General features: G+C 38.2%; 3 protein-coding genes across 8 annotated transcripts in view; 2 read left to right on the forward strand and 1 right to left on the reverse strand.

Annotated features, from left to right (window-relative positions):
* The first annotated feature begins 408 nt into the window (after positions 1 to 408).
* MetRS-m (Methionyl-tRNA synthetase, mitochondrial) lies at positions 409 to 4098 on the forward strand. Of its 5 annotated transcripts, none has more exons than XM_034337763.2 (8): positions 409 to 506; positions 776 to 964; positions 1982 to 2143; positions 2239 to 2513; positions 2598 to 2829; positions 2904 to 3130; positions 3218 to 3452; positions 3535 to 4098. In XM_034337763.2, exons 2-8 carry the CDS (start codon positions 805 to 807, stop codon positions 4089 to 4091), a joined length of 1848 nt encoding a protein of 615 aa, XP_034193654.2. In that variant the 5' UTR covers positions 409 to 506; positions 776 to 804; the 3' UTR covers positions 4092 to 4098. The 5 variants fall into 5 exon arrangements, with proteins under 5 accessions (XP_034193654.2, XP_034193653.2, XP_034193655.2 ...); XM_034337762.2 differs by lacking the exon at positions 409 to 506 and adding an exon at positions 533 to 599; XM_034337764.2 differs by lacking the exon at positions 409 to 506 and adding an exon at positions 561 to 675.
* A 740-nt stretch (positions 4099 to 4838) lies between these two features.
* Dop1 (dopamine receptor, D1) overlaps positions 4839 to 12812 on the reverse strand; it is a 28761-nt gene continuing 20787 nt past the window's right edge. For both annotated transcript variants that reach the window (XM_076690780.1, XM_076690781.1), the window contains exons 2-7: positions 6951 to 7020; positions 6341 to 6645; positions 6118 to 6264; positions 5932 to 6035; positions 5553 to 5835; positions 4839 to 5457 (exon numbers count right to left, since the gene is read on the reverse strand). In XM_076690780.1, the coding sequence (XP_076546895.1) occupies positions 5173 to 5457; positions 5553 to 5835; positions 5932 to 6035; positions 6118 to 6264; positions 6341 to 6645; positions 6951 to 7020 (1194 nt within the window). In that variant the 3' untranslated portion in view covers positions 4839 to 5172. The remainder of the gene's footprint in view (positions 5458 to 5552; positions 5836 to 5931; positions 6036 to 6117; positions 6265 to 6340; positions 6646 to 6950; positions 7021 to 12812) is intronic.
* LOC117610413 (uncharacterized) overlaps positions 5309 to 12812 on the forward strand; it is a 56978-nt gene continuing 49474 nt past the window's right edge. Inside the window, exon 1 of the mRNA XM_076690761.1 lies at positions 5309 to 5449. The gene's annotated coding sequence lies outside the window, so the exon portion shown is untranslated. The remainder of the gene's footprint in view (positions 5450 to 12812) is intronic.

Below are 12812 nucleotides of genomic sequence, written 5' to 3' on the forward strand. Positions count from 1 at the left end.
AGTGATGTCTGAATAAAGAGATGCGATATTAAAATATTATTTCACTGGTTGATTGTTATTTGAAAGTTAAATACAAGCAAGCATTAAGGGAGTAACCAATCACTTTTAACGTTGCCATCAAATTTTATGTGATGGTTACAAAGTAGGCTAACGAATATAACAATTTGAAATATTATAATTTCTTTTCTCATTTAGTAGTAAAAATACTTTCTATAACATTAACTATTAATGAATAAAACTAATTGCAAAATTTAATTTGCAAAAAAGTAAAATAGTAATACAAAAATTGAAAGATTCAAGTATATGTAAGAATATTTACAGTTGTTACAAATAATGAATATAATTTCTATTTTCAATATATAATAACGCATTTTTAAGAACAATATAGGTCAAAACTATTATTATTTTTTAAATGATTTATACTTTACCTAAAGTCTATATACACCGCTGATATACCGGAACCTTGTGCTACTTATTAGGAACTGCTATGAAGTTATAAAAAACCTGTAAAAATTAAAAAACAATTAGTATTAATATCTACACCTTTATGAATAATACAAAAAATATATGTGTACCTATATATGATATTTCAAAATGTTGTAAATGTTTTTAGCGACATCTAATTGTAAATTTTATGGAGGAAGAAGTTGAATGTTTTTTTATATATTTTTTATTGTAATTGATGTTAAATTAAATTGTTAACAATCAATGGCATTTCTTTCTCACAAAGCAGTACGATTGTTTTCGCCAGCGTCTATAATAAATGTTGTTATAGGTACAAAAAGTCTTGAAAAGAAACTTATCATGACAAGTTGCTCGAGATTAGAGAAAGCTTTGGAAAAGCTTCAAAAAAATCCTTATTTCGACAAATATGCTGAAAAAATAGCGAAATATCAAGAAACAAAGCCAGAAGAATTCTTGGAACGTGTTGAAAATCAAGAAAAGAAGCTGCAAGAGAAAAAAGGTATGATAACCTATACAACTTATACAAATAGTTTATTATTAGTAATATACTGAATGAAAGTCTACTTGATTTTGAAATCTTCATCTTATATGTTATTATTCCAAGAACTAATATCATATTAGAACAGCATCAACTTTTATTTTGAGTAGTTGATTGTAAGTATCATTGGCTAATTTCATTTTTTATGTATGTATCATTCAATTGAAGAAAAACAAGAAGCAGAGCGTAAATTTTATCAGAGCCAAGCAAAACCACAGTTGGAACATGACAAACAACCTCAACAACCTCGATTAAATGATATAATGAAGGTGGATATGATTCAGGATAAAACTAAGGATGAAATCATAAATATTTGGAAAAATTATCATGAAAATAAAGATTACATATGTGGCATATTAACAGTAGATCAATTTGATAAAATGTTTAAACATGGAAAGCAATATTCTACATTTTTGTTACCATTACCTAGGAAAGAAGGATATGAGTTTATTGTCAGTCAATTTTATGGATTAGAGGTTCATATGACACCGCTCTTATGGTATCAGGCTCATAAAGAAAATGCCCCAGAATGTTTAACTATGGTTCATTACACAGAATTCAAAGATAGTAAAGGCATCATTCTTATGAGAGGCGAATATGACTCAAAAACTATTAATGTACAAGAAGCACAATGTTTAGCGAATGAATTACAATTATATTATTGCACAGAAAATCCTAAGAGATTGCAATTATTGGAAACCTTTACTAACAAACCAGATGCGTTTAAACACATGGATTTAATAGCACAGTTAGAAATATTAGATTTGAATACTAAGTGAATATTTATGTGTGAAATTCATTGTAATTATATATTTCACTTGATATTATTGATATTGTATATAATACAACCAAAATAAAATATAAAAATATGAAAGTTTGAGTTATTTATTTAAAATTAACAACTCAAATAATGCAGTTTCATATTTTATGCTTCTGTAGTATTTAAGTAATTTTAATGTATATACATTTGAATTCTAGTTCCAATTCATGCACCAAAAGGTCGTATTAAGTCTTTGTGGATATTGCCATTTTTGAGAAGAGGAGCACAATCGTCGTGGATTCATGTTAAGAAAAATAATTTTTCCCATCATGCAAATAAAAAATTGTATATTACTACTCCTATATTTTATGTCAACGGCGGTATGTAGTCGTGATTATAAAGAAAGTTAACTCCTGAATGGAAATACACGTCTCGACAGTATTTATAAAAATATATTAACTTGTCTTTTTTTCAGCACCTCATATTGGACACCTTTACAGTGCAGTTCTAGCAGATACTGTAGCTAGATTCAATTCTATGTTAGGACATTCCGTGTACCTGTGCACAGGTACAGATGAACATGGCACAAAAGTTCAAAAAGCTGCAGGGGCAGCGAATTTACCTACTATTGAATACTGTAATCAAATTTCACGCCAGTTTCTAGAAATGTGTGATATGTTTCAAGTAAAATATTCAGATTTTATTAGAACAACTGAGAAGCGACATGAAAAAGCAGTTCATCATTTTTGGGTTGTTAAATTGATCAGCTATTAATCCGTTTCGTGTTAGTTGTCAGCTTGTAAAGAAACTAATGAAAAAACTGTAATTTTTTAGAATTGTTTAGAAAAAAATGGACATATCTATTTAGGAAAATATGCTGGATGGTACAACGAAACGGAAGAAGCATTTGTCCCGGATAAGGAAGTAGTGAAAGAGGATTCTACAACTAACAATACTACAGAAGCGCGTACAGAATCTGGAGATACTGTAGAATGGATGGAAGAGGATTCTTATAAATTTCGGCTTACTTCCTTCAAAGATGACTTAATATATTGGTTGAAAAATGGTATACTTACAATGTCGCTATTCAATGAATTCGAATCGAAAAAGAAATTATTACTTATTTGATACTGGATTTAGAAAACGTAGTACAACCGGCAGTACATCGCAACGTGTTAAATTCTTATCTCGATGATCTGCAAGATTTAAGTATTTCCAGGCCTATCAAAAGAGTGCCCTGGGCGATTCCTACTCCTGCTGATAAATCGCAAACGATATACGTATGGTTTGATGCATTAGTAAACTATTTAACTTCGGTAGGATATCCAGACGATTCGTTTAAAGAATCTTGGCCTCCAACTATCCAGGTAAATATCTTTAACTTATATTAATATGAAACATAGTTTATATGATCATAACATATTTAGTCGGTATCTAAATTTTTGTAAACGTAGATAATAGGGAAAGATATACTAAAATTTCATGGCATTTATTGGCCAGCATTTCTAATGGCTGCTGGTCTTGAACCACCGAAACAGCTTTTGTGTCATGGACATTGGACTGTTGATAAATATAAAATGTCCAAATCTAAAGGAAACGTGATCTCACCTTTCGCAGTTGCAAATGATGTTACATACGACGGTTTAAGATATTTTCTTATGAGACAAGGGGTAGTAGATACAAATTCGAGTAAGACAAATGAGACATTTAACGTTACGTTAAAAAGATTGATTTTTATTTTCGTCTATGGTAATTCATTTATCTCTTCCAGATTATAATTCCTTAAAAGTTCCAGAATTAATAAACGCTGATCTTGCCGATACGTTTGGTAACTTGGTTAACCGATGTTTCGGTAAATCTATCAATCCAAAAGGGATAATACCAGACCCAGTCGAATGCATAAATATCCTCAAGTCTGACATAGCTCTTAAAAACATAAAAGCTTTAGAAGAAGTAAGCGAGAAAACTGGGAAATTTTATCAAGTGTATCATGTACATCACGTAATAGAGAGTACTATGGAAGTGTTGCATCTTGCTAATCAAATGTTAAATCATCACAAACCATGGGTCTTAAATAAGTCTAAGGACCTTAACTCGGCCAAAGAACAAGAAGCTGTGATAGCTTTAGCTTTAGAAAGTGTACGAGTGGCTGCTTTAATATTATATCCAATTATACCAAACTTAGCTTCCAATCTACTTGATTTTCTTCAAATTCCTATAGAGAATCGTACTTGGGAAGATACAAAACCGTTGAATTTGAGAAGTTCTCTGAACGGAGAGAAACACGTGTCAAGAGATGTATTGTTTTTTAAGAAAATAAAGATTTGAAGAATGTACCGAGTGTGTGAATTTTTAATGCTAAGCAAGGGAGGATTGTATATCATAGTATTATTAGGTACAGGATAATAAGGACATAGTAAATTATTCAAAATTTAATACTCGCGTGGAAGTCTTACGCTAATATATTTACAGAAAACGGTCATTCAAATATATCGTTAGTATACATCAACATCGTACACGTGTTATTCCGACAAAAGAGATTCATTTTCTTCCTCCTATTTCTCTGTCGTCGGAATACAATGTACTTTGCATCGTAGATATAGATGTATGGAAGAAGCTCAACGAGCATCGGTTGATCCTCGTTTCGCGAGGATTTTCTTCGTTTGGATATACGACGCAGATTCGAGTTAGATTCGACGGGTTGCACGACGAGTTTTGCGACACGTTAGCACCTAAACGAAAAATCGCTTAAAATGCAAAGGTAGGTGGATCACGTCTTGGTGTCCCGTCAAATAGAAAAATAAATAAATGATTATGTACAAGATGGAAAATGAATTTGTGCGGGTTCCACCGCGACCCTAATACTAATAAGCTACGATTCGACAGACGTTACTATTAGTGCTTCGTATAATATTCACTTTTACATCGTAGATTGCGCTATCAACACGATTTCAATAATTACAATTGCTTTACGAGAACGTATTCTAAGTACTATACTCAAATCTTTCTACACACGAATTTCTTCTTTTTTGCTTTTCAAATTGATATTTTTTCCTGTTCGATTTTTAGATTACCTTCTTTTTTTTTTTTTTGTTTTATCATAGATCGATTATGTCTCAGGGATATGTCTCGAACTACCTTCCGGTGATTGTCTTTACGTTAATTTTCTTTTCTCTTCTGTTTCCCTTCGAAACCAACGACTGGAAAGACCAAGTGTCGTTCGATTTTACTCACGATTTTATTTATATTTTAAAGCGACTGATAAAGGGTGAATAATCGCGATAGAAAATCGTGAACCGTAGTTGATCGCGTGATTTCAAAAAATACGATTGGCGCGCCACTACGTATCGGCGCGCAAGTAGCGTTCGATAGGAAGATCGATATATCCGAGGGGTAGACTCGGATCGATTTATATCGCGCTGACTATAGTATCGCGGTGTCTTTGCGCCATTATTCCAACTTGACAACTGTCCGCGCTTGATCTCGGGCTAATATTACATTCGATCATAGACCCGTTTCGTTTTTGTACGACTACAGAACGGAATTCACCACATTCGCTGGTCGACGGTTGATTTCCCCGACTACGTGCACCCCTCGTCAGGATTCTCTTGAACGCTTCCCGGAACTCTGTGTTGAAGATGCTGTAGATGATCGGGTTGAAGGCCGAGTTGCTGTAGCCGAGCCAAGTGAGTACCTGTTACAGGATAATTAACTTTTTCTCATACATTTCTGTCCGCGATCACCGTCGTCGATTACGCTAAAAGATATAAATTGAAACGAAGCTCGTACTTGGAATGCTCGAACTGATATGCAGGTTTTGCAATATGCGGCGACGATATTTACGCAGAAAAAGGGTACCCAGCATATTAAGAAAACACCCATAATGACGCCAACTGTAATGGCGGCTTTGTGATCGGACACGTGATAGGGACTAGTCGGCTTCGTTTTCGTTTGCGGTTTCGGCGGCTTGTTGCGTGTACTCTTCGCGCGAAAACTCTTGGCCATCGAGGTATCTGGCAGTTTCGTTACTGCACGGATGCTTTTCACGTGTTTCTGTGCGTAGCAGTAGAGCCTGAAATCGCGATCACAGCCAGCTAAGATAATAACGTTATCGAGAATCTGTACAATATCGTTGATCTACGTATCGGTGAACCTGCCACGAACGTACCTGCAATAAATCCCTAGCATTACGATGCAGGGCACGTAAAAAGATATGGAAGAAGAGACTACCGCGTAGGTGGGTGTAAGGTCTAAGGCGCACGTAGGGTGTTCCTGAAAGATAAGACGATTGAAATAGATAGATGTCGAATTATATAATCTGAGGTTAGGTTGATCAAAGACTTTCGGTTCGTACCTCTTTACCGTCGTCATAGATTACGGGTTCGTCTGCACGGTGAAGGCCTAGGCTGATCGGTACGAAGGATATGAGTCCAGCGAGCAACCAGACGATAGCTATCCCAGCTACCGCGACTCTTCTCGTTACCCAACGACCGTATCTGTAGTAACGGAAGTAAAGAAAGTTGCTTTATACATATCTAGCCTGTATAGGTTAGGTAAAATTTGTAAACTTGCCTGAGAGGATCCTTGATGTGAATGTAACGATCGAGGGAGATTGCGCAAAGGTTCAGAATGGAGGCAGTGCTGCACATAACGTCGAATGCGATCCATGTGTCGCAGAATCGCGGACCAAATACCCAATAGCCGAGTAGATCGTTCACACCGGCGAACGTCATAACCAGACAACCGACGAATAGATCGGCGATCGCGAGGGAGGCCAGGAAGAGGTTTCCTATCCTCCGTAACCCGCGGTCCGTGTAAATCGCCACGCAGACCAGAATGTTCCCCGCGACGGATAAAAATATCAAGATCAGGAAGAGAAATCCTGAAAGAACCAGGGCCGAACCAGGCTGGACTAGCGAACGATCGATAGGCTTTATTTCGAACTTTATCGACGCTCACCCCTCGAAGAGCGTTCTTCTGCATTCAAATATCTAAATCCTCCGCTACGAGTATTTTTTACCACGTTTATACAAAAATTTGATAAAACGAGAAGGAGGGGGATAAAGGATGAAAATAGGAAGAGGATCGAACGTGTTTGGATAAAAGTTTTTGCAACGGAGGCTGCTCTCCCAGAGGGTTGTCTTCGAGGGGCGAGTCGCGATCGATCAAATGGGAAGTTTAGCGAACCAACTAGAAGCACCGACAACAGCGAGAAAGCGTCTTCAGGCAGATCTTCTTCCCCGTCTGTCAGGTTATTCTGTGAACAGAACAAAAGGAATCTCGTTAGTTCTATAGCCTTTCGAACGAATCGATATATTCATAGTTGGTATTGACAAAAATGATAATAGGTAGATGCTCGATTAACCTTTCAAATAAATTAATAAAGAATTTTCCGTCGCTCCATTTTCCTTCTTACGCGTTCTTTTTCTTGGAAAGCGTCGCAGCGTAAAGTCTATCGCTCGTCTAAAAATGTACCACGGGTTTCTGACTGAAGAACGGGGCATACTGTAACGCGCACGTACATTACGCGGATACTTCTATTTTCTGCCGATATTTTCCCGATATTTCACGGCAAAAGCCGTAGATACACCGGGAATACTCTCGAGATTCGTATTCACGGAGAATCGATACTACAGACGGACGAAAATGACGTTGGGTTTACAGGCTCTTTACTTCTGCCTGAACGCGTTGTCTGTCAAGCCGTTCTATCCCATCTCGAAGACACGTAAAAATATCGAGATGAAGGGTGGCTGGATAAAACCTTCGGATAGCTACTCGAACCTATATCTTTCTTACAACTTGCCTTTTTAACGGTAAACAAACGAAACAAGAAATTATGTTGTTTCAACTTGCAACGAGTACGCTTGCTAGGAAAAGGGTTAACGAGAAAGAAATTCCGACAACACCTGTTATTTCCCTTCCGTCACATTCGAGTTTCATACTTTTAACCGTCAGTCGATCTCTTTCCTTTTCTCCAAACTTTCTGTCTATAAATTGACGTCATTTAATATCGATTCGCTGATCGATAAAGGATGGCAAATGTTCTTCGACGTGATTTGACGATGACAAGTTCAAATCCACTTGTCCTTCCACTTCGCTTTCAAGGTGATCGTATATTTTCTCGACTGTCCGGTTGGAAAGAAAAAAGGAAAAGCTTGCCACTCGGTTGGCGGTGCATTGATTTTCCGAACGTAGTAGAACGCATGCATATGCAGAAGGAAAGATTTTTATTACCCTTGTCGGAGACTATTCTTGCATTCTTTCTAAATAATTATTTAATTAAGGGCTCGGGGATTAATCCGTTCAGAGGTCGATAAATTTCTGCGATTATTTTTCTCGCGATTCTGTTCTTCTGCCGGCTGTTTCTCGTCGTTTAACGGTAGAAAAAAAACCACTGGAGAATTTATGTTTCGCGGGAATTTACGATTCAAATATGTAAATGTATCAAAACTATCTGCGGTAGGTATCGAGCATTGAAATTCCACGCTCGTACAATTCTCTCCTTCAGTATGCTACCGCAAGAAAGATCCCGTCCCGTGATAAAAAAAGAGGAAAAGAATAAAAAATGAGTCACAGATGTCTCATAAATAACAATTTTATCACTTTTGGGATTATTTCTCTTTCGACGACGAAGTAAGACGACGATGTAACGCCATCGGAACGATACGTGACTTTTCTTGACGAACAACCGTACTCTGGTAGAAGAAAAACGGAATGAAAGAATCGAATAAGAGGTATTTGTAGCCGGCCGAGAAAAGAAAGGTTTCAAAGTTAAACTGAAAGAAATGTTCGACAGAGGGAATCGGGAGCATTCGAGATTTACGATTCGCCTTTCCCTTGTCCCTAGGGTCTAATTGCTCTTCCGCTTGAATTTCCAAGATCCAAGATCCAAGTTGCCCTACGATGATCACGAACCTTGCTTCCTCGGACTTCCGATCGATTCGGTAAAATATCTCGATCATCCAACAATTCTCTTCCATCAACGATTTGTTTCACGAAATTAATTAACATCAATTCTCCCGATAGATTTGAACGAACGAGTTTGTTAATTGTTACGAGAATATACGTTCCGTGTATATTTCACGGTATCACTTGTTATAATCGCCAATTAACTCTGTTCCCTTATCGTCGTAAACAGAACGAATTTGCGTAAGCTAAAACTCGTTAAGCAGCTGTAGAAATCGCGTAACGTAGGATTTACTCGTTTGCTGGGAAAATGTACGATTTATTATAATATCGTAACAATGCATAAAGTCCTTGGTCCTTTTTCTTTCTCCGTTAATTTGTTCTTTCTTCTCCGAGCCTTCGATGAATCCTGGAGCCAACTTTTCGAACTTGCCGAAAGTTCAGAAGGACTTATAAGTTTCCTCGATGGCGACCATTAACGATATACCGTACATATACCTATATATTTAACGGACCGGGTTAAATACTCTGTTCGTTTGAGTTATTCGGAAAGTTCCTCGTTTTTGATCGAGAAAACAAGAGGCAATTAATACGGATGATTATTAAGGAAAAATCGGAGAGGAGAGATTGGATTTCGGTCGTCTAGTCGAGAACCACGGGCATATAGGCAGCTGAAAGTTTCGCGAGTTGGAAATTACGAGCACCCCGAGCGATAATCGCACCTGTTGGCCCCGAAGCTTGGCTGAGAATCAATTTCCAGAAGTTCTTGTCGGCGTACTCGTGCGAAAAGGGAAGGGACTCGCCGATATCTCGTTAACCCGAACCGATTTCACGGATTAAACGGCTGGGATCATTTTCCGCTAAATGGAAAATGCGATCAGACGCCCTTTCGATTCGACTTTGTCCGGATTTTCTCGATAAACGGTTCTTGCTTCGAACATTATCACGATTTTTCATCGGAATCCTTGGTCGGAAATTGTCGAAACGGGTACCGTCTGTTTCCTGAAAAAATCCCGACGGGTTTCGATTGATGAGCCGCTTGAAAATTTCTCGCTGACAAGCGTTATTGTGTTTTTTTCCGAAAGCTTGCAGCGAAAAAGGGAAATCAAGAGAACGAACGAACGAACGTGACGCGATACGGGTGTGACGCGTGTTTGTTCGCAGAAAATTCGTGAAAACTGCGAATAGCAAACCGTGGACTTGGAGAGTTTTTATTCTCGATCCGATTTGCGGAAACGATGCTTTCAATTAACGAGCTTTCGTTCCGATGGAATACATATTTTCAGCATTCCCTCATTTTCCACGTAAGCCGCGTTTCCCGTTATTTCAATTAATCGCGTCTCGTAATTGAATCCTCAACATCCGTTGTTCCGTTCGTTGGTACAGGTAAATCGTTCGATTAATTTGTTTAAAATTCGACGATGATTCGGATGTTGCAACGTAATTAAACGGATCTCGTTTAAAAAGAAAAAAAAACTTTCGTTCTGTTTAATTATCTTCCTCGATAACTTTCGTATCGTTGTAATTCGTTGAACAAGCGAGGACGTAATAAAATTCCGGACTTTTGGATGAAATTACTTACCCGCTTAACTCGATGTCGGGATAAAAATGCTTTGCGCTGGTAAATTTTCCCGATAACGTTACAGAAAGACGATTGTTTCGAAACAAAGTACATCGTCTTGTAATATTTGCAAAAAAACGTGCTAATAGCTTGTTCGTTCGATCGAAGCGATTTAATTGACGACACTTGGGTTCCGTAAATTTCGTAAGCGGTGTTTCGTATCTCGATCGAACGTACTGCTGATAAGGCGTGTAACATGGTAAGCAAGCTGTTCAGAGTGTATTGGCTGCGGTGGTGGCGGGAGTTGGTTAGCTAGGTAGGCTATCCTCTACTCCTCTCGAGTAGACGTTGTGTTCCTTGATAGTAGATATTTTGGTAGTAACTAGGAACGGTTTGGTCGCCTATTACACTCGATAACGTGGAATCTGTTCGGTGAATTCAAGAGATTCGAGGGTGTAAGGGCGCATGTCCGGGCTAATTAGAGCATTAACGGGCTCGTTTGTCACCGCTATGGCAGAGGTAGTGTAACAAGCGATTCTGCTGCTCGTTAAACACCCATCGTCCTAAGGCAGTTCGCCTTTTCCCTTTTTCTCCCAAGGTTTCTTTTCGTTCGTCTCGTTACACTTAACGTTCCGTCTTCGAAAGCAAAGGACGAATCCGCGATGACAATAAAGTGATACGGCGAATATAAAAGGCTTCGACGAGTCGATAATAAAGCTGTCGGCTGTTAAGCGCGTGCCTCGATGTCTCGTTGCTCTTAATCTCGTAATACCGGGATTAACCGTAAATTTATCGTTATTATACTATTACGTTCTTGTTATCGGCACTCTGAAATTGATTTCCGACGGAATTGGAACGTTATTTCAGCCACGCTCGAAAGACGAACGGTAGACCGGGTTTTAATTTTAATTCTCTTTCAACTGTTATTAATACGTTGGCTGGGTTTTATTAAAAAATAATCCAAAATATCCCAGCAATTCGTGGTTATCGTGCAATTTCGAACGTTTATACGATTTCCCTATTTTTCATTAGTTATTTTTCCAAGAGATAAGAGATCGGACCTTATCGAGGATTTCATTCGTATTCCGCGTCAACATCGATTCCGGTCAAATATCCATTAACCGATGCCGGCTGTTTGCGTTGATGTAAATTATATTTGTGTTCCCTCTATGTAAAGGGAATTTTAATGTAAACGATTTTATTTCCATTGTTTCCAATGATAATTTTGCGTGGGGTTTTAATTGAATTTCAAACATTTCGCCCGTAACGTTAATTAATTGATGCGAAAGAAAGTCAAGTATTATCAGAAGGGAGAATTAATTTTAATGAAATTACACGCGCGGAAGAGTGTCTATATTTCGCAACGAGCTTTCGATCGGTGTCTAATAAATTTAAGAGGAACGGATTTCTAGCCGAAAATAGTGAAAATAAATTAGTATGAGAAGCTAGGGTAGATGGAGGTCACCGAGAGCAGGGCATTGGTCGATATGCCAACGTCTCCTACCTGCAGGTGCACCTGAGGTCATACCCCGGCTAGCATAACCTGCGTTCAACGTTTAACATTGCGTGTACAGATTCTTTCTTTTTTTCCCTTTTCCCTATTCTCTTAGAAACGAAAAATGAGTGTTTCGGATTTCTTTCGAAGCAACTCGCTTATTTGCTGTTACAGTTTGTCACGGTTCCCATAACGAACGGAAAAGTTTTTTCTCGACAAGAACGTCTTCAGCATCCCCTTATCGGAGTCGTTTCCATCCTGCGCGAAAAATGTAATTTTCCGTTTCATCCTCGGGGCAAGCCACTCGTTTGCCATTCAAAACCGAGTCTTTCTTATCTGCCCGATAACTTCAAAGTCTTCGTCGAGACTTCTTTTGAATAGACACTCTTAATGACACCGTGATTCGATCATCCACTAACTTTACCGCACGTTCGCATTCGAATACCGCGGAATGAAATTTTTGTATTTGGAATTCGCTGGAATTCGCGAGAACGCATCTTATTCTTTAGAAAATGAGTCAACAGGTAGATTGGAGCGATTCTCAGTGGTAGTATTCCCGAGATAAGCCGAATCTATAAATTATTGCCGAGGCAAACAGTTTTCGGTGAAACGTAAGACAGTCGAGGGAAATTCGAACGATAGATAGAGAAATTTACGCGTCTGTCAGGGTTGCTCGGTTTCATTGGGAAAATTGAGGAGCATTGTCAAGTAAATTCGTGGCACATGCCGGGTAGTTTATTGCCAGTTTCCTTGGTGTTGTAACGAGAAAGCAATTTCCGTCGGCAGGTCTTCCGACTGAAATCCGTTCTCTTCGCTTCCGGTTGCTGAATCGAGGGAAGAGGCAGATGTTATACGGGGAAAAGCTGGAATTTCCACGATGACGATTGTTAATTTCGTTCGTTGAACATGACGAGGGAAGGTTGTGCTTGGATCTCGACGACACGACGCTGCTTATATTTGTCGGAAATGTAATTTTACCACTGACACGGACTAACTGGATTTCATTAATATTCTATTGTTCGGTTTCCCTCGAGTAACAGATGAATCAAGTCGACAGAGACGAGGGATAATTTTATAAATGTTACAC

The sequence above is a fragment of the Osmia lignaria genome, chromosome 11 (genome assembly GCF_051020975.1).
Source record: "Osmia lignaria lignaria isolate PbOS001 chromosome 11, iyOsmLign1, whole genome shotgun sequence".
NCBI lineage: Eukaryota > Metazoa > Arthropoda > Insecta > Hymenoptera > Megachilidae > Osmia > Osmia lignaria.

Coding starts and splice junctions, on each gene's coding strand:
- MetRS-m (XM_034337760.2), top strand. CDS start 709: ATGGCATTTCTTTCTCACAAAGCAGTACGATTGTTTTCGCCAGCGTCT. Junction 2,830..2,903: donor AATATATTGGTTGAAAAATG/GTATACTTACAA, acceptor TACTGGATTTAG/AAAACGTAGTACAACCGGCA. Junction 3,453..3,534: donor GGTAGTAGATACAAATTCGA/GTAAGACAAATG, acceptor TATCTCTTCCAG/ATTATAATTCCTTAAAAGTT.